The 23546-nt window shown below is 56.3% G+C and overlaps 11 protein-coding genes across 11 annotated transcripts; 5 read left to right on the forward strand and 6 right to left on the reverse strand.

The window, feature by feature from the left end:
* Positions 1–146: 146 nt before the first annotated feature.
* EX895_004852 (uncharacterized protein) lies at positions 147–3005 on the forward strand (the record flags this gene model as incomplete). The annotated part of the gene is made up of 1 exon (XM_029885446.1): positions 147–3005. One exon carries the CDS (start codon positions 147–149, stop codon positions 3003–3005), a length of 2859 nt encoding a protein of 952 aa, XP_029738012.1.
* Positions 3006–3249: 244 nt separating this feature from the next.
* On the reverse strand, positions 3250–4792 carry EX895_004853 (uncharacterized protein; the record flags this gene model as incomplete). Its single annotated transcript, XM_029885447.1, has 3 exons — positions 3250–3353; positions 3453–4692; positions 4766–4792. The coding sequence occupies 3 exons, from the start codon at positions 4790–4792 to the stop codon at positions 3250–3252; spliced, it is 1371 nt and encodes a 456-aa protein (XP_029738013.1).
* An 836-nt stretch (positions 4793–5628) lies between these two features.
* Positions 5629–7371, forward strand: EX895_004854 (uncharacterized protein; the record flags this gene model as incomplete). The annotated part of the gene is made up of 1 exon (XM_029885448.1): positions 5629–7371. The coding sequence occupies one exon, from the start codon at positions 5629–5631 to the stop codon at positions 7369–7371; it is 1743 nt and encodes a 580-aa protein (XP_029738014.1).
* Positions 7372–7566: 195 nt separating this feature from the next.
* EX895_004855 (uncharacterized protein) lies at positions 7567–9822 on the reverse strand (the record flags this gene model as incomplete). Its single annotated transcript, XM_029885449.1, has 1 exon — positions 7567–9822. The coding sequence occupies one exon, from the start codon at positions 9820–9822 to the stop codon at positions 7567–7569; it is 2256 nt and encodes a 751-aa protein (XP_029738015.1).
* Positions 9823–10367: 545 nt separating this feature from the next.
* Positions 10368–11111, reverse strand: EX895_004856 (uncharacterized protein; the record flags this gene model as incomplete). The annotated part of the gene is made up of 3 exons (XM_029885450.1): positions 10368–10779; positions 10866–10963; positions 11043–11111. The coding sequence occupies 3 exons, from the start codon at positions 11109–11111 to the stop codon at positions 10368–10370; spliced, it is 579 nt and encodes a 192-aa protein (XP_029738016.1).
* A 437-nt stretch (positions 11112–11548) lies between these two features.
* EX895_004857 (uncharacterized protein) lies at positions 11549–12403 on the reverse strand (the record flags this gene model as incomplete). The annotated part of the gene is made up of 1 exon (XM_029885451.1): positions 11549–12403. One exon carries the CDS (start codon positions 12401–12403, stop codon positions 11549–11551), a length of 855 nt encoding a protein of 284 aa, XP_029738017.1.
* Positions 12404–13053: 650 nt separating this feature from the next.
* EX895_004858 (uncharacterized protein) lies at positions 13054–14892 on the forward strand (the record flags this gene model as incomplete). The annotated part of the gene is made up of 1 exon (XM_029885452.1): positions 13054–14892. One exon carries the CDS (start codon positions 13054–13056, stop codon positions 14890–14892), a length of 1839 nt encoding a protein of 612 aa, XP_029738018.1.
* Positions 14893–16120: 1228 nt separating this feature from the next.
* On the forward strand, positions 16121–16965 carry EX895_004859 (uncharacterized protein; the record flags this gene model as incomplete). The annotated part of the gene is made up of 2 exons (XM_029885453.1): positions 16121–16326; positions 16446–16965. The coding sequence occupies 2 exons, from the start codon at positions 16121–16123 to the stop codon at positions 16963–16965; spliced, it is 726 nt and encodes a 241-aa protein (XP_029738019.1).
* An 829-nt stretch (positions 16966–17794) lies between these two features.
* Positions 17795–18721, reverse strand: EX895_004860 (uncharacterized protein; the record flags this gene model as incomplete). Its single annotated transcript, XM_029885454.1, has 4 exons — positions 17795–17934; positions 18038–18113; positions 18205–18400; positions 18501–18721. The coding sequence occupies 4 exons, from the start codon at positions 18719–18721 to the stop codon at positions 17795–17797; spliced, it is 633 nt and encodes a 210-aa protein (XP_029738020.1).
* A 720-nt stretch (positions 18722–19441) lies between these two features.
* On the forward strand, positions 19442–20629 carry EX895_004861 (uncharacterized protein; the record flags this gene model as incomplete). The annotated part of the gene is made up of 1 exon (XM_029885455.1): positions 19442–20629. One exon carries the CDS (start codon positions 19442–19444, stop codon positions 20627–20629), a length of 1188 nt encoding a protein of 395 aa, XP_029738021.1.
* Positions 20630–21165: 536 nt separating this feature from the next.
* EX895_004862 (uncharacterized protein) lies at positions 21166–22204 on the reverse strand (the record flags this gene model as incomplete). Its single annotated transcript, XM_029885456.1, has 2 exons — positions 21166–22020; positions 22103–22204. The coding sequence occupies 2 exons, from the start codon at positions 22202–22204 to the stop codon at positions 21166–21168; spliced, it is 957 nt and encodes a 318-aa protein (XP_029738022.1).
* Between the last annotated feature and the right edge of the window lie 1342 nt (positions 22205–23546).

Here is a 23546-nt window from a genome sequence, read left to right on the forward strand (position 1 = left end):
TTGCGCGCCTTGAGCACACCGAGCTGTCCTTCCAACAGCTGCTGGTCCTACCAAGGTGGCGCACTCAAAAGTGCATCTCTAGAAGGAAGACTCCAGCAATCACGAATTCCACCTTTGTCCTCTCGTCGCAAGAGTAGCTCACCATCATGGTCCGCTCCGTCACCTTCGAGATTCGGTGGCACGACACACAGCCCATCTACAGCTGCTCCTTCCAACCTCTCCCAGCAAACCATCTCAGGCGCGTCCTTGACCATAATATGGGCCAGGCCGCCGGTCTGGCCCCTGGAAAAGGCTTGTCAGAGATCGACCCCTTGACGGCAGCCTCCACCTCTACTCCCGTAGCATCTTCGTCCAGGCTCGCCCAACCACCCGTCATGGCCGGCGGTCAAAGCTGGAGGCTCGCTACCGCTGGTGGTGATAACAATGCGCGAATCTGGATGGTACATCCCAACATCCCTTCTCCTGCTGCAATGGCCAGCGCGGCTGCGGTCTCCGGCTCCACCGTCGTCGCACCGCATCCCCCTCGCGTCGAGTACCTCGCCACTCTCCAAAGACACTCGGGTGTCGTCAATGTCGTGCGATTCTGCCCCAAAGGCGAGTTGCTTGCAACTGCTGGCGACGATGGAAACGTCCTCTTTTGGGTGCCCAGTGACCGCAGCAGGCCTGGCTTTGGCGACGTCACTACCTCTCTCGAAGGCGAGAGCCAATTCGAGAAAGAGTTTTGGCGGGTCAAACTCATGTGTCGCGCTACTCAACAGGAACTTTACGACATGGCGTGGAGTCCCAATGGCGAGACGCTAGCCGTCGGCGGCACCGACTTTGTTGCGCGCATCATCAACGTTCAGGACGGACATGTCATCCGCGAGATCTCGGAACACAACCACTACGTACAAGGGATTGCCTGGGATCCTCTCAATGAGTTCATCGCCACTCAGAGCAGTGACCGCACCGTCCACGTGCACAACCTCCAAACACGTCGCCACGATCGCGATCGCGATCGCGACCGGGAAGGAAACGCAGCAGCAAGCTCTACAGACTCCTCCATCACCTCGTCGCAGCTCGTCAGCAAGAATGCCAAACTCGACTTGCATCGCAGGAACGGCAGCGCTGGCGGTCTCGTGTGGGACCCGCACTACTCCAAGCCTGCTTTGCCCAGGCGCACCAGCAGCCACGCAAGCCAAGCCAGCGATGGAGAAGGCACAAGAGAGAGCTTTGTCGCCAGTCTGAGAGGCAGGTCAAAGCGTGGAAGCACTCCCATCGATCCTGCGCACACCAGCGCTGCCGTAGCTCGAGCCAGCACTCCATCGGCAGCCGCACTTTCTTCCGTCGCTTCCACCTCTTCTGTCGCCGGAGCACCTCTCGCCGGGCGTGCCAGTACCCCAACACCGGCAGCCTCGGTACCGCCCAGCCCCTTTTCGGGCAACAGCGCCGCCGTAGCCGCTCACGCCATGAACCCACCGCAGACCACCCCCAGTCGCCGATCCAGCTTCAGTGGCAGCAACTTTGATCTTGGTTCGCCCCCGACAAGCACCACCTCGCTCGCGCCCGCTTCCACTCTGGGCGGCTCGCACAGCGTCAAGCCCCCAACTGGTGCTACCGAGCACGGTCTGTCGGCGACCAGTGGAGCTGCTCCGAGCGATGCTGGCCGCAGGGCAGGCAGTGTGAGCCGTTCGGCTTCGCGCACTCGCAGCATCCGCTCTCCTTCGCCCATACCACCTCTCCCCGCCATTCGAGCTCCACCATCCCCTAAGCAGCGCATACAAGCAGCTGCTGCTTCCGGTCTCGGAGGACCGTTGGCCAAAGCATCGATGCGTCTGTACGGTGATGAAAACTTCAGCGGCTTCTTCCGTCGTCTCTCTTTCAGTCCCGATGGTGGCTTGCTCGTGACGCCCAGCGGTATCTTTGATCCACCTCCACCCCCAGCATCTCCCACAATCAACATCTCGCCCAGAAAGAGCCCTGCGACGCTCAACCCCGCCACTGCCGCTGCTCAAGCTCAGCCCTCGACCAGCCCTCAATTGGGTGCCGCCAATAAGAGTGCTGTCTATCTGTATGCGAGGGGCAATCTCTCCCGTTCCAACGCTCCGATTGCGGTTCTTCCTGGGCACAAGACGGCAACGTTAGTCGTGCGCTTCTCCCCGATATTGTACGAGCTGCGCAAGACGCCTCGTGCTTCGTCGGCAGCAGAGGACGATGTAGGCATTGCACCTCACCCGACCATCCCGCTCGAGGCTGGCAAACAAAAGACCGTCTCACTCCAGACAGACGCTTCCAAAGCCGTCTTTTCGCCGCAGCTTGGTGCAACGTCATCCAAGGATGCATCCTTGCCAACCGCGTCGCCATCGCTGTCAGACAAGACATCGCCGCAGATACCACGTCAAGACGCTCGCCCTGCACCGCGTGGCATCAGCGTCATCGGGCTGCCCTACCGCATGGTCTATGCTGTCGCGACGCAGGACAGCGTGTGGATCTACGACACACAGCAGACCGGCCCAATCTGCTGTTTCAGTAACATGCACTACGCCAGCTTTACCGATCTCACCTGGTCGCCCGACGGTCAGACGCTCATGATGTCTTCCACCGACGGCTACTGTTCCGTCGTCGTGTTTGACTATGCAGAGCTGGGTGTGCCGTATGCCTTCTCCGCCCAACCTGCTCTCAAGGCGCCCGCACCTGGTGTTCCTGCACCTGCGCACATCGCAGAGGGCAAGTCGACAGGATCTGCGCCCAACACGCCCAAAATGGCGAGCCCAGCTATGCTTGCCCCTGCCGCAGCTGTGGGTTCTGCTGCTGAAGCATATGCCTCGGCTATTGCGTCTGCTTCCGGATCAGGTTCTGCATCGACACCGGCCGGGCTTGGCCTTGCTGGCCTTGCGATACCGGCTCAGTCTTCAGCACCGGTGACTGCGGCTAGTGGAAGCGAGTCAACACCATCAGATGCATCCGAAGCTCCTAGGAAGAAACGTAGGATCGCACTTACGTTGGAACGTCCTCTTGGCTCCTGATACCCCTCCTTTCCTCTTCAGTCCGAGGCTGTTTTCTGTTGTCACAAGCTAGTTTACTATTCGTCCTGATGCATTCAAGTGACACACGTAGCGATGTTGTGGATTGTGGAAATGGATAGTGTCTGCTTTGCTGACTCGCTCTAGATCGAGCTTCATGCCAAGGATTAGACCGTCTAAAGATGCGCGAGAGAGGGGGCAAAGCTTGCAGTCTGTGGCTTACTTTCAGACAGATTGATTCTCGAGGTCAAGTCTGGACAGAGAGGTTGCGCATGACAGACCAAGAGCGGTTGTGGAATCCACGAAGATTCCAATCCGAGACTCTTTGCTGCTGGACACCAGAGGCAGTCACTTGAAGTTGTCAGAAGACAAGGGTACGATATAACAAGACGAGTCAGTTCCTTCCTTCTAGTGTCTTTCTTCGGAGTAAGAAGCTAACGGAAGACTTACCGCACCGAGCAATGAGAGCCCATTTCTTGCCGGAGGGTGGAGCGGGAAGATCCAGCTGCCAAAGTGTCCAAGCCCAACTCCATCTGCTTTCCGCTTCCACAAGCCGACCTTGTATGGATCCTTGAGTTTGAATCTTGGCTTCTTTCCAGTCGAGGTCAGCTGGAAGTGAAGTGAGCAGATCTTCGGTCGAAATATCCTCTCCGTCGTGCTCCGGAAGAACGACAACGTAAACGTGTGTAGCCGGAGATCCGTCCTGACCCACAGCGTACCCTTTGACTTCGATCTTGCCCTCCGCATTCACTTGGAGCGTCTGACCTTCTTTCCACGGCTGAGTGATAGAGCAGCTCGCCTCTAAGCGCTGTAGTGGCCTTTCTTTACCCAACTGCTGTTTGCGGAACTCTGAATCATTGGATGCCTTTTTGGAATACGCCCTCTCCTCTGCCTGTGCATCTTTTCCTTGCGCATGAGACGGGACGAGCAACTTGTAATCTTGACGCATGGGAGGCGAGTCGTTCTCGTGCGTGCTGATCTTCAGTCCGTTTAGCCACTTGACCCACCTAGCGCCGACGTGTCCAGGGATGACAGCTCGTAGAGGGGAACCATGGCGCTGTGTGAGTGGGGCGCGATTGTACTGGTAGGCGAGGAGGCAGTGCTGGTTGGGATGCATGGCGGTGGTGAGTGGGATGGAAGCGGCAAAGAACTCTTTGCGAGTGGGATCGTCGGACTCAGTGCTCTCCTGCGCGCTGTAGAGATGGAGGTGAAGCGGACGGGCCCATTCAGCAGAGTCTAAGAGTGATGCTTTCGCGGACGGTTCAAGCGATTTCTGGTCTGGCTGGTGCTGAAAGGGGTCGGGTACTCCCGCAGCGAGCAGGACGGAACGAAGGGAGGCTCCACCCCAAATCACGTTGGCGATGACTGCATTGCCCCACTGGATTCCCTCTGCCGGCTGATGGGACGCTGCGAACTCAGCTCTACGGTTGCCCGCGCACTCGAGTGTTGCTACGACCTCGACTAGCTCGTGATGCTTCTTCAACGATTCGAGCAAAAGCGATTGCTGCGATACGTTGAGCGATTTGAAGCTCTCGTCCGGATCGAGAGAAAGGCCGATGGTCCAAGCTGGGCCGCTTGAGCTAGGGGTGTCGGCATGGATGACTGAGTCGTGATTTCGATTGAATATAAGCTCGCTCGGCGTGATGAACGAGCTGGCCAGCTCTTCTGTGAATGGTTCCGTGTTCAAAGGCTATCGGAGTATCGCTCGTGTCAGCTTTGGCCAGCAACCGCTACACTTTGGTACCGCTCAAGTTGGCACTTACACTCTCCTGTCGAACGATCTGCGACATGTTGCTTGCGCTTAGGATTGGTAGAAGATCAGTCTCCCCGTGAAGTTTCTTGGGATGCATCGTTGCGGTCCTCGTCATGCCAACAGCTGCACGTCAGACGAGGCAACGGTGGAGGCTGACTAAGCAGACGTAACTGGTGTGACGAGAATCTAACAATGGTTCGTTCTCCGCAGCTGTTCACTCGCAGAATCAGCCTCTCTGTCAGTTAGTATCACGCCGTGAGGCAACTGAGCTCAACTCGAAGCAGCTCGGAAATCAGCAGGCTAGAGCAAGAAGGGCGACAAGCAGTGGCAAAGCCTTGTGTAGTCCGAGTCGTCTTAGCTAAGCCGTTGGCTGTCTCGGTGCGGCTTGGTCGAGCCATTTCTTGCCAAAAATAAAGCTCCGAAACAACACCGCTCGGCTGATTATTTAAAAATCAGGCCACCTGTAACTGAGGGAGTGCGGCAAATTCTAAAAATGTTGAGTTGCACACAGCAAAGAATCGCGTAAGGATCTTCCGCACTACGCCCGACGCTCACACACGCTGTCCAGACACGTTCGAGTAAAGTGGCTCTGCAGGCGCTGTGACATTTTGGTACCTGTGAGCATCAAGACAAGCCAATCAATCCTTCTAAGCATTCAAATCTACTTTTGATTCGTTTCCACGCCACCTCTTCCAACCACTTCATCACCAAGTAACAACTACATCAGCATCATCGTTTGGCATCATTGCGATCATCATTCTTCCAAATAACCATCACCCCTGTGACCAGTAGGCGTCTGCACTGATTTGGCACATCCTAACTGGTCGTAAAAGCATCTCCGACTCTTGCCAACACCAACTTCCACGCAGCGCCATGCCATCTGCAGCTTTCTCGAGCAAACCCGACGTTGTCGTCGTCGGAGCTGGTATCGTCGGCTCCGCTCTCGCCTACTCGCTTGGTAAGTCGGGCCGCAGAGTCGCCCTTCTCGAGCGTGACTTTGACGAGCCTGACCGTATCGTAGGCGAGCTCCTTCAGCCGGGAGGTGTCCGCGCTCTTGCCAAGATGGGCATTGTCGATACTCTCGAAGATATCGATGCTGTGCCTGTCGAAGGCTACCATGTCTTCTACGGCCCCAGATCGGTACCCATTCCATACCCGCAGGAAAAGTCGGATGAGGCCGGCAGAGGTGTCGTCAGCAAGAGTGGCAAGGTAGAAGGTCGCAGTTTCCACCATGGCAAGTTTGTGCAGTCATTACGCAAAAAGGCACTCCACCAGCCCAACGTCACACCATACGAAGCCACAGTTCGAGATCTGCTCAAAGATGACGAGGGCAGGGTTGTCGGTATCAGCGCCACTTGGAAGAAAGCACCAGAAGGCCAAGCGGAAGCCTTCGAACTTCGCGCGCCTCTCACCATTGTCGTCGACGGCTGCTTTTCCAAATTCCGCCGCACACATGGCAGCTCGATACAGCCTGTGGTTCGATCCAACTTTGTCGGCCTCGAGCTTCACGACGCTCCCCTTCCCGCACCGCATCACGGCCACGTGGTCCTCTCTAAAAACGGCCCCGTCCTTCTCTATCAGATCGGCACTCACACCACCCGTATCCTCATCGATGTGGCGGGCGAGAAGCTCCCTTCTGTAGCCAAGGGGGACCTGCAGAAGCACGTCAACGAAAACGTCATCCCGCAACTTCCCGAGCAGCTGCGCCAATGCGTAGCAACCGAGATGGCTAAGGGTCAGCGTCTGCGCAGCATGCCCAACTCGTTCCTCCCGCCCAGCATGCAGGGTCAGTCGGAGCACGCCAAAGGTGTCATTGTCGTCGGCGACGCCATGAACATGCGCCATCCATTGACCGGAGGTGGCATGACCGTGGGTTTGTGGGATGCCGTCCACCTCACCGAAGCGCTCGGTGGATCCGACTGGGCGCCACTTTCGGGGTCCAAGCCATCACGCACACCACTGGATCTCAGCAGTTGGTCTCATGTCAGCCCGGCGCTGCGGTCATGGCACTGGAACCGCAAGGGCCTGTCCTCCGTCATCAACATCCTCGCCCAAGCACTCTACAGCCTGTTTGGTGCCGACGACGAGAACCTAGAAGTGCTGCGCGAGGGCTGTTTCAAATACTTCGAGATGGGCGGCGAGTGCGTCAATGGCCCCGTGTCGCTGTTGTCTGGATTGGCTCCCCGACCGATGCTACTCGTGGGCCACTTTTTCGCCGTGGCACTGTACAGCATCTATGCGCTGTTCGTCCACCCGCGGTTCTATCCTGCGGAACAGCGAACACGCAAACCTTCGCCACTGGAATACCCCGCTTTGGTCTGGCGATCCATTATGGTCTTCTACACGGCCTGTATCGTTCTTCTCCCCGTCGTCTTCACAGAGATGAAGTCCAACATCCCACGTCTCAGCCCCACATCGTCAGCATCATCAACAGCAGGTGCAAGGGGAAAGAAGGGTTCGACCGGCGGATTGGTCACAGACAACTTTGCCCTGGTGAGCGCGTCCATCTTGCTCATCGGTACGGCGATGCTTTGGGGCCAGGCAAAGGATCCTGCGGCGGCAAAGACTTTGACCAACTGGTTGGTGATTCCCAAAGTCGCAGCTCGTTCGTCCTGATATGCGGCAGGTGGCTTTCTGTATACCCTCTTCACACCTCTCACCTTTTGATTTTAGTTAGATGCTTTGCGTAGACTAGTCAGCATTCCATTGCAGACTGTAGTGAATTGCAAACGTAGAACCTCAGTACCAATGGTGTTGACTTGTCTGATTCAGGCTTTGTCCTCTGAGCTCTGAGTGAAGATCGAGGGCTGATCACGGCGCGACACGAGCCATCTTCTTATCGTGACCCTTCTGACGTGCTTTGTTGCCCGCCTTCTCCTTCTGCTTTGCGGATCGGTCGGTGCCAGAGTTGCCGGTCCCTCTTCCTCGGCTCGCGTTCTTTGTCTGTGAGCCACTAGCACCGCCGGCACCATTCCCACCATTCCCACCAGCAGCACCGCCACGATGACCGCCACCTCTTGCGCCGCTACTGCCGCCACGACCACCGCCGCGCAAGATGCGTCCACCGCGTCCACGGTCCGGTCCGAATCGCCTGCTGTCGTGCGCACCGTCGTCGTCTGCATCGCTGGTATTGCGCGAATCGCGCGACGCAAGCTGCTCGTCCAATCCTGACTGCGACGCTGCAGCCAGCAGGCGGTCTTTCTTCGGATTGCGGTCGAGCATGACTGCCCACGACTCGATCAGATCATCGCTGTAGCCGGTTTGCTCCTTCAACCTGTGCCGCGCATCACTACGCCTCGTCGACGCGTCAGCTGAAAACGAGCCGGAGCCGTACTGGACATAGTGGCGCAAGAGCACACGTTCCCGCAGTCGTGCCTGGTCCTCGTGGCCCGCTGCTGCTCCATCATCATCCTCGTCCAGCTCCTCGTCATCCTGCGCTGTCCGACGAGGAGCAGAACTCCGTTCACGTCCATCGTAATCCAAGTCCAACTCGTCCTCGACACCCACCGTGCGATGTCCCTCGGCGAAAGGATTCCACTCTTCTTCGGCATCATCATCATCAGCCGCTTCAGCGCGCGCGAGAATGGCCGCTTTGAGCTCCGGTGCAAGCTCATCCACCCTTCCGGTCCTTGCCAGCTTGGGTTGCACGATGGAGGCAGGATCGAATGCAAAGTCGCCAAAGAGGTTGGCTCTTGACTTGACGAGCGACGCGGGCGCGGGTGCTGACGTTGTTGGTGGCACCTCTGCAGGAGCAGGTGGGAGTGAAACCGACTCCTGAGCAGGTGTGATTCGCGGTGTGGCTTCAGTCTGGGATGACAACACGGTGGAAGCTGGTGCGTCTGGCTCGCCTTCGTCGCCCTCTAGTAACCTCTGGATCACCATCTCTGCGCTTTGACCGGCGAACGAGGGGCGTGAGAGAATTGTGCGGAGATGTTCCATGCCGTAGTGCGGCAAGATCGAGTCGACAGATGCCAATACAGCCTCCGACAATGAGCTTGCCGAGTCGCGGGCGGATTGTGGAGCTGTCGCAGCTGGCTCTGGTGCTTGCGAGGCAACAAAGCGATGCAAAGCATCCCAGGCCGCGCCGTTGAACTTGGGTACTGATGTGGCGAGTGTATCGATAGAAGTAATCGTCTCATAACCCTGACCCTTCTTGCTCGAGACATTGGACAGCAGCTCAGACCGCAGCGATGGCCATGAATCGGAGGTGGCAGCTAGATCAAGCAGCACTGTCGAGTTGAGCAACGTGGAAAAGCCTCCCTTGTTGAGCAGCTTGTCGGTGTCCGTCATACTCTCGCGCAGAGCATCGACGAGCTTTGAAGAGCCAATAAGGTTGTCGAGCAGGACCGAGACGAGTTGGAGCAAGTCGACGCGACTAGTCAGCCAGTGAAGTTGCCAGCTTTGAGCGTTAAGGTTGGTCAGGTCTAGTTCGCTCATTGCGGGAACAGCGTCTCCTGAGAGTCTCCTTGCTGCTTGCGGGAGAACATTGTCGTAGATATGAACACAAGATCGGACCCATGCTTGAAGTGAGCTCAAATTGGCTTTGAGTAGCCGGCGCGGACAGGCGAGAAGGAAGGCGTTGGAGAGGCGTGCGAGGGTGCGCACGACTGATGGGATCGCAGCAGCATCTTGCTGGTCTTCCACTGAGGCAATGCCGGCGAACTGAGAAGAAAGACCAGAGATGATCTCCTTTACACTCGTTGCATCGAGAAGACGTTCCAAAATGAGGGCGACAGCCGAGCGTGATTCTTTAGGTGCTGCCGCAGCGAGGTCGAGAAGAGAGCCTTGGGTGGGAACAAACTTCCTTGCCAGAGAAGGGTCTCCGCGCTCGATGAGACGTGTCAGAATTTCGACATGACCATGTGCAAGTAAAGATACGTTCGTAGCAGGGAGTGGGCTTGATGCGGCTTCGACGGCGAGATGATGAATCGAAGCGGCGAACACTCGAGCCACGTCGGGCTTTTGAAGAGTAAACCGAACGAGATCAGCGGTGGGAAGGTCAGCTAGAGATGCTACGAGCTGGTGGCTACTTTGTGCTTGCTCGGATGCAATGTGGTTTGCTGCCATGTTTTTGGCGGCAATTGCGAGCGAGGCTTGACTGTGGTTACTTGACTTGAGGGTGATGGTGTTGAACGGAGGCTCGATCGGCTTTGATGGACGTGGCTGAGTTGGTCACACGCAATTCTTCTCGTTTCCCATTTCGCGCTGTGGAGGGAGAAATTACAGTGACACTGACCGTCACAGCCAAGCCTGCTCGTCGCGAGACTGAGCTTTGTCTTTTAAGCAGCTGTTGAATCTGTTGAGTCTCATGGCGAGCCTTATCATCTCAGACACTTGACAGTGGTTGAAGAACGCAAGTCACAGAGAGTACATCGCACTGCTTTTACAGTATTCAGAAATGAGGGCGAGAAAGGAACGGCTCTTCATTGGTCTCAGGGACGATTTTCGTGGTGTACATTGCGAGAGTACAAACAGAGGCCAAAGGTTCGCACGGGTCGCGCTCACTGCATAGTACTTGAGGATGAAGCTGAGCTCAGGCGCAAAGCATCCAAGTTGTCAGTGCGTCACATCGAAAGAGGGGCCGATGGTAAGAATCGCTTTTGAGGCTGTATCTAGTCCTTCTTGGTCGAGACGTTGCCGGTAGCCTTGGCGAGCTCATCGCTGAGTCGGTTGTATTCCTCCTGTTGCTGCTTGGTCTGCTTCTTGAGCGTGTCGATCTCGGTCAGATACTTTTTCTCGATGTCGGCACCGCTTCCACTGCCCTTGGCGCCCTTCTTGAGAGCGACGAGCTCCTCCTGCGTGTTGATTAGGTCAAGGATGAGCGAGTAGGTTCGCGAGAGGATCAAGCTGAGGAAGAGGGTGAAGCCGGTCAAGTACATGTTGCGCTGGCTGTAGAACTTTCGCGCGGCGTAGTTGGTCTCGGTGCGGACGTCCTGAACACCACGGTTGTCACGGGCGGTCTCGCCCTCGCTCATCACCTTGACCATTCGCTGCACGGCGTCAACGAAAAGCACCGCGACGAAGCTACGATGTAGAAGGTACAGGGCAATGAAATACAGGTTAGCGAGCTGTCACGCGGAAATGCGTCACGGAAAGAGACAAGCACTCACATGAAGGTAATTTTGAGACCGTATTGGAACTTGGCGATGACCGGGTTGGTCGCCAGGAAGTGGAAGAGCTTGCGTCTCCAGGTGAATGGCAGAGGGACCTGTGTTTAAAGGATGCGATTAGCTTGGTTTGTGATCAGCACGCTGGATGGCATCACTGTCTGGAACTTGACTACTCACGATAAGGACCATGAACATGGTCATCTCGAAGCACAGCAGTGCAAATACGATGCTGTAGTAGAGCGTCATCTTTGGAATTGCTGGCGATTGGGGGTTATAGAGGTACGCTTCGGAGTGATTTGGGAGGCAGGATGTTGAAAGAGGTGGTGAGGTGGTGAGGTGGTGAGGTGGAACGAAGGTCCAACTGCAAATTCCAACCTACTATTTGTAAATCGGGGTGTGCGTTGATGTGCACGATGACGAGGGCAATCCTCACAAAAATCCAAAAAGGTTGCAACGCGTTTGGGCCATCTCCGCAGAGTCACACTCCTCCACTCGTGCGCCAAAAACCGTCGCTTCAGCACGGCACAACGCTCAACAGCTCGGAACAGCCCCCGGATGGCACAGCCCACACGCTTCTGAATGCTCCCTTCCCCACATGCAATCCTCTCATCGCTGATACATCGTAGATGACCGTCTGCATTGCTTGTATTGTTGACACTAGGCGTGGCACTGACACTGTGATTTCACGACGTCTTGCTCTTGACAAACTCACTGAACTCGGTGGAGTAGTCGTCGTGCCATCGCGACAGGGCAGGGCGGTCCTGAATCACGTCGTTGACATTCCATTCCATGCGTGCCAAGTCGACTTCGCGTTTGGTCTCGTTGTCGGGGCACAGAATGTAGAATGAGCCAGCATTGACCCGCTCCAGCATGAACTCGACCGTCTGTTCCGGCGTCCATGCGCCGTCAGGCTTAGGCTTGCCGTCGCTCGCTCCCGTCAATCCAGTGTGCACCCACCCTGGAATCAGCAGCTTGACGTCCACGTTGCTCGTCTTGTCTTCGCGCAGCTCGTGCGCAAGTGACTCGGTGAACACCTTCACAGCTGCCTTGGAGATGTTGTACGCGGGTCCTGTGCCCGGCGGCGTCGTGATGCCCTGCTTCGAGCCTGTGTTGATCACCAGTGCTGCCTGCCCGTGTTCCTTGAGATCAGGCAAGAACGCCTGGCAGACGTTGACCACACCGTGAAAGTTGGTGTGCAGGATGCGGTCCCAGCCATCAGACGTGGAAGCTTTCGTCGGGCCGCCCACACCTGCGTTAGCCATGAGCACGGTCAGATTGGCGCCGCCGAACTTGTCGAATACGTTCTTGCGGAACGCCGAAACGCTTGTCTGGTCCGCTACGTCCAACAAGCCAATGTATGACTCTCCCTTGTCCGAGAGCGCCTTGCTTGCTGACTGCAAGTTCAATTCGTTTCGATCGCCGATCGCCACCTTCATGCCCATGGATAGGAAATGCTTGGCAGCAGCTAGACCGATGCCGCTCGCACCGCCGCTGATGACGGCCAGGTTGCCAGCTTTGATTGCAGCATGAGCAGACATTTTTCCAGACAGGACGTTGGAACAGGGAAAAGTGAGTTGTGAGGTGAGGCTTCCCGTGAATGGACGTTACTCAGAAGCCACCGGGCAACTTTCTCGCCAACTGCTACCTGCTGCGCCGTCGATGTTCTGCACCTTCTCGGCAAGAGCTGTCGCTGGCCATCGATCCCCACACCAGAGCTAGGTTGGATAGCCGATCCAGACGTCTCTCGCACGAGAAAGCTAACCGTCTCCTGCATTTTCGCTGCTTCCTCATCCTTCCCGAACGGCTTTGATGTTTGTCTGACTCGCCCATACACGGAAGATGCTTTGCTTCGGCATCTGCTGTCTCGAAAACAGCCAGGGTCGTGCCGACCATTGACACATCGGCCCGGCGGAGCTGTGGCACTCGGCGCCTTTTTTGCCTTGCCATGTGGGCGGCTTCGCGTTGATTTCAAATGGCAAAAGGGCCCGAGCCGCCGTCAGGTACTGCCCGACCAGAAAAGGCTCCGACGAAGCTTACTTATTTATGGTGCGAGGTCTGAGCACTCTATGTCTGCAACGGCATGTCGTTGCCTTGGTCGTCTCAAACCACCATCATCGAGCAAACAGCCGCCACGATCTTTCGGCTACGGCGTTGAAGCGTGCTACCAGCCATTTCCAAAACAGGCAAGATGGAGCGAAGGCATGGCGCACCGTCCACGGCGGGCATCGGCCTGCTGCAAGACACCCGCACTGGCGATCCTTGGATAGGTCAGCCAAAATATAGCAAAGGCATGGTTGCTACGATCTCGATCATCGTTCTCCTCTTTGCAGCCGCATCGGCACACTCGAGATGGCATCGATATAAGCATCAGCGAAACATCGATTCAGCGAAGACAGCGCAGGCTCGCGGCTCGAGTCGGCTGGTTCGTCCCATCGCCGCCGTACGAATGCTGTCCTATCGACGTCTACCTTCGCATCGGTTGGGATTCATCAACTTCCGTCTTCCCGTGCTCGGTGCTACTCTGGCGCTCTGCGCGTTCATGCTTGGCTTCACCATCTGGACGTTTGTGGTGCAGCCGTACTACCGCGTCGACCGCAGCTTTGGTAGCCCGCCCCTCGCTCTTCGCGCCGGCATGATGGCGCTCGGATTGATGCCGTTCATCTACGTTCTGGGCTCCAAGGTCAACTTTGTTTCGCTGCTCACCGGCGTCAGCCATGAAAAACTTCAAGTCTACCACCAGTGGCTGGCCCGGTTCATGCTGTTCCTCGCCACGGTCCATACCATTCCCTTTATCCACCAGCCCTTGGCCGACTCTGGCGCTGCTGGTTTGCGTAAGGTATTTTTCTCCGACAGCATCAACACAACCGGTGTGGTTGCATATGCTTGCCTCTTTGTGCTCTCGTTCGCGAGCATGACAGGCATCCGCGAGAGGTGGTACGAGTTGTTCCTCCTCATCCACATTCCCGTGGCTATTCTGTTCCTGGGCTACATGTTCGTGCATTGCCAAGCAATGTTGACGTCTTGGAGATACCTCTGGGCCACCGCTGCCTTGTATATGCTGTCCGTCTTCTTGCGCTTCGCCACCCAGCTGCAACAGAACAGTTTCCTCTCTTTGGCAAAGTGTCAGATCGAAGCATTGCCGGGCGGGCTCACCAAGATGACGGTGGATTCTGCGCTGCGCTGGCGACCTGGTCAGCACGTATTTGTGCGCTTCCCAGGACTGGCGCCCCTCTCTGCGCACCCGTTTACCATTGTCTCGATGCCGTCGGCGGATGACCAGCAGCTCATGTCGACGGTGGTACTGATGGCAAAGGCGCGTAAAGGCCTAACAAAGCGTCTCTACAATGAAGCAGCCCGGCTCCAATTACAACAAGCCGCTCGCCAAAGAAGCGGGTTCGCTCTTTCGGCGCTGCTGGACGGACCCTATGGTCAGGACGCCAGTGTCTCGAGCTACGATCAAGCCCTGCTGCTCGCCGGCGGCAGTGGCATCACGTTTGTCCTCGCATCACTGCTCGAGCTGTCTTGGCTGTGGCAGAAGAAAGCGGCGACGACACGGTGCGTTCACCTGGTTTGGTCGGTACGACATCCCGATTCGCTCGAGTGGGCCCGTCAGCATCTCATAACCGTTGCTGCGCTTGCTCCGCCTGGCGCACTCCAAATCTCGATCTATATCAGCGGCGCCGATGCCGTTCCGCACGACCTTGGTCTACCGGCGAGCTGGGAGGTGCAGTGGGGTGTGCATCCTGACGCTGTGTCGGTCATGTCGGATCTCGTCCGCCAGGCTGCCTCAGCCTCGACTCCTCAGCAGCAGGAAACAGCCGACGTCGAAAAGGCGTCGATGAGCTTATCCAGCACAGCCGCGGAGCGGGTCGAGCGTCCGAGGTCGGCCGCTGCCGTGGTGTGCGGGCCGTCTGGCATGGTTAGCGACGCCTCGAACGCTGTGGCAGCGCTTCAATCCGACATTGTCCGTGGCAAGCTGGGCGGTCTGGACGATGTCGCTCTCATCACCGAGCATTTCGACTTCTAGGATGTAACTGAAGATAAACGTTGGATTCCGCGGAGCGCCTTAACATTGTGACATCTTGACCATAAGCGGAGAGACAGCGAAGAACGCGACAGACTTGAACCTGGCCTGAACTCACCAGGCTTGCTTTGAAATTGGTTTACTTTTGGATGGCGTGTTTGGGGCGAGTTCGCCTGGCCTGAAACCCGCGTCGAGTGAGCTTCTACGCGACTTTGGAATGAAAATGCCACGTCTAAAATAGGTCCGGATTGTGAATACATTTTACCACAACCGCGACACCACTTATGAATACAGAAAATCGCACAAAATGTAATGTCGACTGAGCCAAATCGAGTTCACGATAGGAGATGCCGTTGAAGTTTGGAGCGCGTCGCAATGCTCTGGTCTAGTGCCGGGATGAAAATCTTTTCCGCAGTTGGGCGGTGTGTGCGGAAGCACATTCGAAGTTCGTATATATAGGCAAGGGGGGTCAGCGGGCATCCCCCCGAATTCAGACTTGGATTTCCCTCCTTCCCTTCTCACCACATTCATCCGCCTCGACACTCAGTCTTAACGACTTCTGCTGCTCCTCTCCACACCTCGCAAGCCCGTTCCCGCTCCTCGTCAGCACAACAGCTTGTTTGCCCCTCTCTTCATTTTGAAAGGTGTATCTCGACGTCGTCAAAAGCGATTCAGTGCGATCCAGAAGGCTCATCGCTACCAGCATCGCTTCAACCATCGAAGAGGTCTTCATTGACTCAGCTTCGACTTGAACTTTGGCCTGTCTCGCCCTTTTGACGTCAGCTTCGACCTCCCCTTTCACACTTGGGATCAGCAGCATCGACTAGTCTGTTTGTCGACGGTGTCATCGTTGTTCACTCGGGCAGCTCTTTCCGCTTTGGCGATCACCTTCACTGTTGATTGTCTCTTTCAGCGAGAGACCTATCTCTTGGACACACGATCCGTTTCCTATCGCAATTTCAATTCTCAAAAAAGTGACCATTCAATATTGAAGGTCTTCTCCGCCGTCCTAAGCTTTCCCCTTGTGCAACTCTTGTCGCATTACGCTTCCGCTTTCGCCGCGTTACCACGACCGCCTCTCTCTCTCGTTGTCGTGACTACTGTTCCGTACCGCAACTGGAACGTCATCTAGCCTTAACAGTCCGGACGTCATCGCGCGCTTCGAACGGCCCTTCGCCCTTCTCCGTAGTCTTCGACTTCTTTCGCATTCGCTTTCCGGCTCGCAACCAACATGGCTTTCGGAGGTGTCGCACTGCCTGGCTCGGGCAATTCGACCGCCAACAACACACCCAGCGTCAAGGGTAACACCAACGCTGGTGCCGTGTCGAAAGTCAATGGTACTGGTGAAGATGACAAGAAGGTCACCAACATCGGCAAAGATGCCGGCCTGGAACAGCAAGGCCTCTCGAGCGTACACGGCATTGTGCCGACGTTGCAGTGAGTATATTTCGTAATCCCGCGGGCTCGCCATGCAAGGTGTTTTGCGCTTAAGGATTCCCTTGTGTTGACACTCTCAAGCCGTACTCCCATTCTCCTACTGCTTTGGCTGCCCGCAGAAACATTGTCGCCACCGTCAATCTGGAGGTGCGTCTTGACTTGAAGACTATCGCCCTGCACGCACGTAACGCCGAGTACAACCCAAAGCGTTTCGCCGCCGTCATCATGCGTATCCGCGAGCCCAAGACCACGGCACTCATCTTTGCTTCGGGCAAGATGGTGGTCACCGGTGCCAAGTCGGAGGACGATAGTCGTCTCGCTAGCCGAAAGTATGCGCGTATCATCCAGAAGCTCGGCTTTGAGGCCAAGTTCAGCGAGTTCAAGATCCAGAACATTGTCGGCTCGTGCGACGTGCGCTTCCCCATCCGTCTGGAGGGTCTGGCTTACAGCCATGGTGTCTACTCGTCGTACGAGCCCGAGCTGTTCCCTGGTCTCATCTACCGCATGGTCAAGCCCAAGGTCGTGCTACTCATCTTTGTCTCTGGCAAGATCGTGCTCACCGGTGCAAAGGTACGAGAAGAGATTTACCAGGCGTTCAACCTCATCCTGCCAGTGCTGGCTGAGTTCCGCAAGCCTTGACCGAGCTGGCCGACGCGATCGCACATTCAAATTACCCATCATCATCAGCAGCATTAATTCCTCATTCAACCACATCATCAGCAACAGCAGTATCCGCAGCAATCAGCTTCCTCCTTGCTCCAGGCTCGATGTCCGGCAGCAAGCGCGAGAGAGCAACCCATTCCATCTGTTCCCACACTTAACCGCTCCCCCTTCCGCTACCGCCATTCGCTCATCGACGTTCGACGCTGCAGCGTCATGTTTTAGGTCGTTATCGACGTCGGCGGCGGGTACCCCCTTTTCGCGTTCTATGGAAGACTCCGCTGTCGCAAAGGTCAGGATGCCATGTGTCTGAATTTGACCCGACTTCACCTCATCCACTCCCCACCATGCATTATGTCACATTACAGAAAAATCATTTCAAATCCACATTGTACTAGTATCGTCGTTGTCCTTGCAATCGCAATCTGACCTGTTCGTCGCCGTGTTGCGCACAAGACGAGGATCTCTCTGCTGATGTGACCTGCTCACGTGCGTGTTATGATCGGCTGCCGCGCCCAGTTAGCGGTTCGAACGTGGAGACTTGACAAAAGTCGAGCAGCCGTCTTGAAGACGAACCGTCACCAGACAAGCGCGGTCGTCCGCCTGAGAGCTGTACCGTGCAGCCGAGCGGACGATGATCGACGAGAAGCGGACGGTCCAATGGCAGCACAGGCGCGACTCGCTCCGGATGGTTCAGAACTAGGATTACAAGATGTACAGAGAGCGCGTAGCAACAAACACAGTCCGAGACAGGAAGGATAGTTAGGGTTGCCCTCGTTACTGATCGATGTGGTGGCCTGTTGGTGTTTCAATCAGAATAGATGAAGTTGTACCTCGAGAGGAGGTGTGGAATGGCGGCGAGTTGGGGACCGTAGCGTTGCGAGTTGTCGTAAAGCTCAAAGAGGGGCACTGCAAGCAGCTTCATGTTTTTGGGTACTGCGAGCACTTCTGCAATGTGCACAAAAGAGTCGGAGGGGTGCAGACAACGAGACAGGAAGCAGGTTAGTGGACTGAAGGCGCGATGAGGGGACGTGAGGGGAAGGAGACTCACTGGTGGGAGGGATGGTGACAAGGAAGAGCTTCTTGCACTCTTTCGGTTTGGTGACGTGTGGTGGTGCGTAAGGATACTGCCGTGCCCGAAGATGGTCGGAAGAGACAAGAGAATTGTTAGCTGTCTCACCATCTCTACTTGCCAGCTTTGCTATTGAGGAGACTTACCATAAACGTCTCGAAGTTTGGTCTCCACCACTGAGCGAGACAGTCTTGGATCTCCCAATCTCCATCGTCCTTGTTGCGACCTTCACCGTTGGGGCCAAACGAGTTGGGATCGCTTTCTACGGGACCTAGCCTCTCGTCCAATCTTGCCTTCAGTCCTTCCACCTCATCCTCGCCCGGTTTGAGGTAGTCTCCAGGGCTGGAAAGCATCGCGACGAAACGGAACAGAAAATCAAGAAGGTCAATTACCTGATCGTCCTGCTCTACAAAGTCCTTCATGGATGCTGCTGTACACTTACAGCTTGAAGAACGCATTCGCAATCTGAAGCATGAGCACGTGTGGATGTCCGTGCTCGTGCACCACCAGCACCGACTCGACGGTCCTCCTCATTCCCAAATCTTCATAGTTGTTCTGCAGTCGCTGCAATCGAGCTGCGACGGACGGATCTTCCTCGGGTTGCGCTTCCTTGGTTGTGAACGTGAACGCCGTGACTGGGTACAGTGTGAGTGTCTGCGACATGGTGAAAGTGCGTCTCGAGCTCGATGCTTGACGCGGAAGCTTGTTGTCTAGGAAACGGTTCGATCCTCGTAATTGCGCTTGCGAGGGCGTGGGCCTGTGTGAGTATGAACGTGCGACGTGCCGTGTGACCTGCTTCTACCGTGTCTAGCGAGATGTCTTGATGGTGTTCGGATCGGATTGGCGAAAGATGTCAAACTGTGGTTGAACCCTTTCCAGCCTTTCCTTCGCAACGTTTTGCTTATGTAAGCTTGTAACAATGTGGTGTCTGTTAGGGCGTTCGAAACACGATTGCACCACGAATGCGGAAGTGCAGGATTTCTTTTTTATTTTCCCACCAAAAACGGAAAGTGTATTGAAGCAGATCATCCTATGACGAAAGCGTGTACTGCTGAGCGAAGGGGAAAAAGCATGCACATGCACATCTGCGCGCACACACGCATCCAATCTGAAAGTCACGAGCTCGTTCATTTAGCACAGCGCAACGCGGTCGCCTATCGCGACTGTGGAGGCGGGGGACACCACCAAAATCCATCCGTTTTTCGACAGGATCCTCGCCTGTCACGACGCCCTCTCGTTGCAGCAACAGGAGCGAATCCATCCGCCCGATTTCTGTCCCTCATCCATCCGCGGCTCGCTGGAAAGCATCCCATCTTGCCTTGTCTCCACATCCTTGCCTCAACATCCTACTTTCCGCACCTCTTCTCTCTCTTTGCCCTCAACATGCCGTCCACTCCGTACAAAGGCTCGCTCAAGGCCAAGAGAAAGAACGAGCTCACCGAGATCGCCACGGCACTCGGCATCGGCCTCGACGCGTCTCAGAAGAAGGAGGAGCTCGAGGATCTCATCCGCGAGCATCTCATCAGCCACAAGAGCCAGTACTCGGCCAATGACAACTTCAAGGGTCTCATTGACAGCCTCGACTCCGGCCGCAAGCGCTCGGCTCGCTCCAGCAGCGTCAACGGTAATGCCGACTCGGACACGTCTGACTCGCCGGAATCGTCGGCGCGCTCGCCCCGCAAGCACTCGCAGCGCCCTTCCAACCTGGGTACCCCTCTGTCGACGGCGCCCTTCAATGCCATCCCCGCTACCGCCGCTGATCTTGCTACCACCGTCAAGCAGCGCGGTCTCAAGGCGCGCAAGTCGCTCGACAAGCTCGTCGACACCATCTCGGACAATGCTCGCTCCACCGCCAGCGAGCTGACCAGCGAGGTGCAAGACGCTCAGAGCGAAGTCGCCGCTGGCTTCCACGCCGTCCAGGGCGAAGCGGCCAAGCGCTACCGCAAGGCCAAGCAGGACGGCCACAAGCTCTTTGTTCGCGCCCGCACCTGGTTCAGCGACACGAAGAACCTCGTCCGCCTTCTCGTCGCTTTCGAAGGAATCTTGCTCGTGCTCGCTACGCTTCCTACCTCCTACGTCGAACTCGGAACGCGTGGCCCCAAGATCCCCGTCATCAACCCGAAGAACGGCATCAACGGCTACCTGCCGCACTGGGCCGTCACGTTGCCCGACCCGCGCGGCCTGATCAGCCTCGACTTTTACCGCCCGCTCGTGCTGTGGGCCATCTACAGCGTGATTGTTCCGCTCGCCGTCTCTCACCTCGTCACGTTTGACCGCCGCGCCCAGCCATCGGCCTACTCGTTCCTGCTGGCCCGTCTCTCGGCTCTCTTCTTCCTGGCGCGTGTGCTGCCCAACAGCACCCTGACCGCGCTGGGCCTACCTTCGCCTGCCGTGCTCGGCGTCGCTGCCGGTGAGGTTCCTGAATCGGGTCTCATCCGAGGTCTGCGCTCGCTCTTTTCGTACGACTACGTTCTGGCGCATCTTGGCGTCGATCTGCAGATCTGGGCCACTGCCACCGTCTTTGGCTTTGCTCAGTACGAGGCCATCGCTATTCGACCTCGTGCGGCCTAAGCGCCAGCTCGTAGCATAGACGTTTCAGAGTCGCCCCTTCCTCGGTGCTGTGTTCTTACGTCGATGACGGATACCGTGGCCCGTACCCTGCGCGCGTCTCTTTCGCTACCCTTTGGCCCGTTCTCAACGGGACAAGATACCCGACGCTTTTCCGCGCTCCTCTTCAATTTCAGTGCTGCATCCCCGAAGCTTGCGCATGCACGGCCGACCCGTTGCTCTGTACACGCATGCGCTAGGCATCGATATTGCGGTTCTTCGCCTCCTTTTCCTTGCCTTCTCGCTGGCCTTCTCGCTTTTCTGTGTCGTTCCTTCTTCCGACTTTGCCACTCTTCCCTTGATTCCGAGTCGCTTAGCTTTCTAACCCTGTTCGGTTGTATCTATTTGGAATCCATAGTATGTCTCAGTGCCGATTGCTCGTTCTGGCTGCAGATTACGAGCCGAGGCGTCGATGCACAAGTCCAAGTCTGTTGTCGGGGGGCCGACCGATGTAAAGAATGAATGGTGTTGTGCGCGCACGTCGGAATTCTCTTATGTCCCTATGAGTGGTGATCCGAGGCAAGGGTCATGACGAGGCTGCCCGTCAAGTTGGCCAGCGATGCATCGGTTGGTTGCGGATGAGCGTCTGCTTCTCCTCGCACTTCCCTCGCCAATGCTTTTGCCCTTTCCAAAGCCACTTGCTGTATGATGGATGGTTGGAGCGGAGGTACGTCGTCGTTGGATGATGGTGACGTCGCTGGCGAGCTTAGCGCGCTGGATGATGGCTCTGGCGCCACTTGCATTGGTGATGCTGCTGGTGATGATGATGGCTGTGTTAGCGCGGACTGCTTGTTGCCCAAGATCCCCTCCAGCTCCAGTGCTTCTGGGCCGACCACCCAGCGATTCTTTAACGCCAGATTGAGCAGTACCGATACAGCTGCCTGCAGTTGCTTGCTTTTGAGCTCCTCCTCCTGCTTCTCTTGATACACTTTCAGCCGCGCCTCCACCAGCGAAGGATCCGCTTCCTCAGTGACAATGCCAGTTGCGTTCCGCCGCGCATCTGATGCCGATCCATTGGCCTGCGAGTCATTGTCGTCTTGCGATATCCGTTGCAGCTGGTCGAGATCGATGCCGAGCACGGTGGCTAATCTCTCGACCTGATCTTGGAGCTGATTAAGCGAGTCTTCGGTGCGATCGCGCTGCTCGGCTTTCTTGCGCGATCCACGGTAGGTTTCGCCGAGGATAAGTGCTGCAGCTACAAAGAAGAGAAAGCCCTCGGAGATCGCATTGGCACCGTTGGCTATCGCTTTGGCGTCGTTGAGCGGGCGCACTTTCTGTTGCACGCCGTTCGGTAGCAGGTTGGTGCGCAACGCCATTTCGGTGCGATGCATTCTTTGGGCTAGCGCTATACAGATCTGATAGAAAGGGAGCAAAGTGTGGCAAAGTCAGCACGTTGAGGCTTCAGAGACGAGAATCGCCGCCAAGGAGTACACTCACCTTTTTGAACGATTCGTGTTGAGCAGCCTGGCTCTTGAGCTGGGTAGCAATGGGTTTGGCGAGCGTGCGGATGGCCAACGTGGCAATCTTGGCCGTCGCCATGTTGAACCGAGAGTACCTAGTCTATCAATAACGCGGACGATGAGTGGTGTTTTCGCGAGCGAGCGAGCAAGGCGATGGGAAGGTTGTGTGGGTCGAGATGCAAACGGAAGAACAGGGTCTTGCGCTCAGAAAGCTGGGCCGTGCTCGACGTTCGACTCAGCTCGTATAATCCATTCAATCGCAAATGTTAGATCGCTTACTGACTCGTGTGGATTTGCTTCTCGGCCACTTTTCTGTCCGACCAAATTGATCAGCGATGCGATGCACGGCAAGCAAACCTCCGCGATCGAATGTTACGGAGAACAGCATGCGACAACCAAGCTTGAGGTCTTGCCTTGCTACGAACAGTCCGATGATTCCCACGGCATGCGAGAGCGGTCTCAGCAAAGTCAGCATCGTTTCCATTGATATGCGCGAGGCGGACCGGACCGCACCTTGTCGTCATTTCATGGCCTGCCTCTCGTCTCAGTCATCCGGCCATGGCAGCAGCAGCAGCAGCAGCACCGACCCTGGCAGCTCAGACAGCTCTTGATTTGAACATGACCACCATTAGTTGGCTTCGCATATCTTTCGAGACGACCGCAACCCGACCAAGCCGAGAAAAGTCGGCCAAGTTCGGAATGAGCAAGCAATGTTTTCCGAGAACGTGTGCTTCTGTGTGGCTTTGTTCCCTCCACATGTCTCTGCGTCTCGCGGGCGAGCTGGGCAGAGAAGACTGAAAACAAGGAAGACCGGGAGAAACCCGAACACCTACAAATCCAACTCGATTCGAGAGCATGTGCTTCTACAGAGAAAAGCGAAAGAAAGAAGCGTCTCTCCGCCCACTTCGTGCATGCACACCTCACTCATCTTTTTCTGAAAAATTCTGGTGGCTTCTTCGTCATCGTCGAAGCTCTCGGAGTCCTCAAAGCCACGCTTCGTTGCAGCCGCACTCATCCTGACTCACGCCCTATCCCCTGCGCCTCCTCTTCTGCCAGTCTCTGCGGATCGCAATCCGAAAGCAAGAGACCAACACTCGTCCTCGTCGGTCTCAGCCTTGCATGCCCTTGTTTTCCCTTGCAGTCTGAACCGCGGATTGCGACCTTTCGCACGCTACTCGATTCGCTGATTTGACGAGCTTCGACCGCCTTTGTTCATCCATCTCAAGCCTCATATAGCAGCAACGATGTGCAGCCGTGCTTAACGCCTCAGAGCGACACCATCACAGCTTCTCGCGCTCGTTCAAAGCATCCAGTTTGAGTCGCCGGTCTTGACTTTTTGTTAACACCGTCTTTCCCTCGCCCGTGGTTGCGGCTGTTGCACGACTCCCACCATCCACATCACAGTTGCGACCAGAGGCACG

This window comes from Sporisorium graminicola, chromosome SGRAM_5 (genome assembly GCF_005498985.1).
Source record: "Sporisorium graminicola strain CBS 10092 chromosome SGRAM_5, whole genome shotgun sequence".
In the NCBI taxonomy this organism is placed as follows: Eukaryota; Fungi; Basidiomycota; class Ustilaginomycetes; order Ustilaginales; family Ustilaginaceae; genus Sporisorium; species Sporisorium graminicola.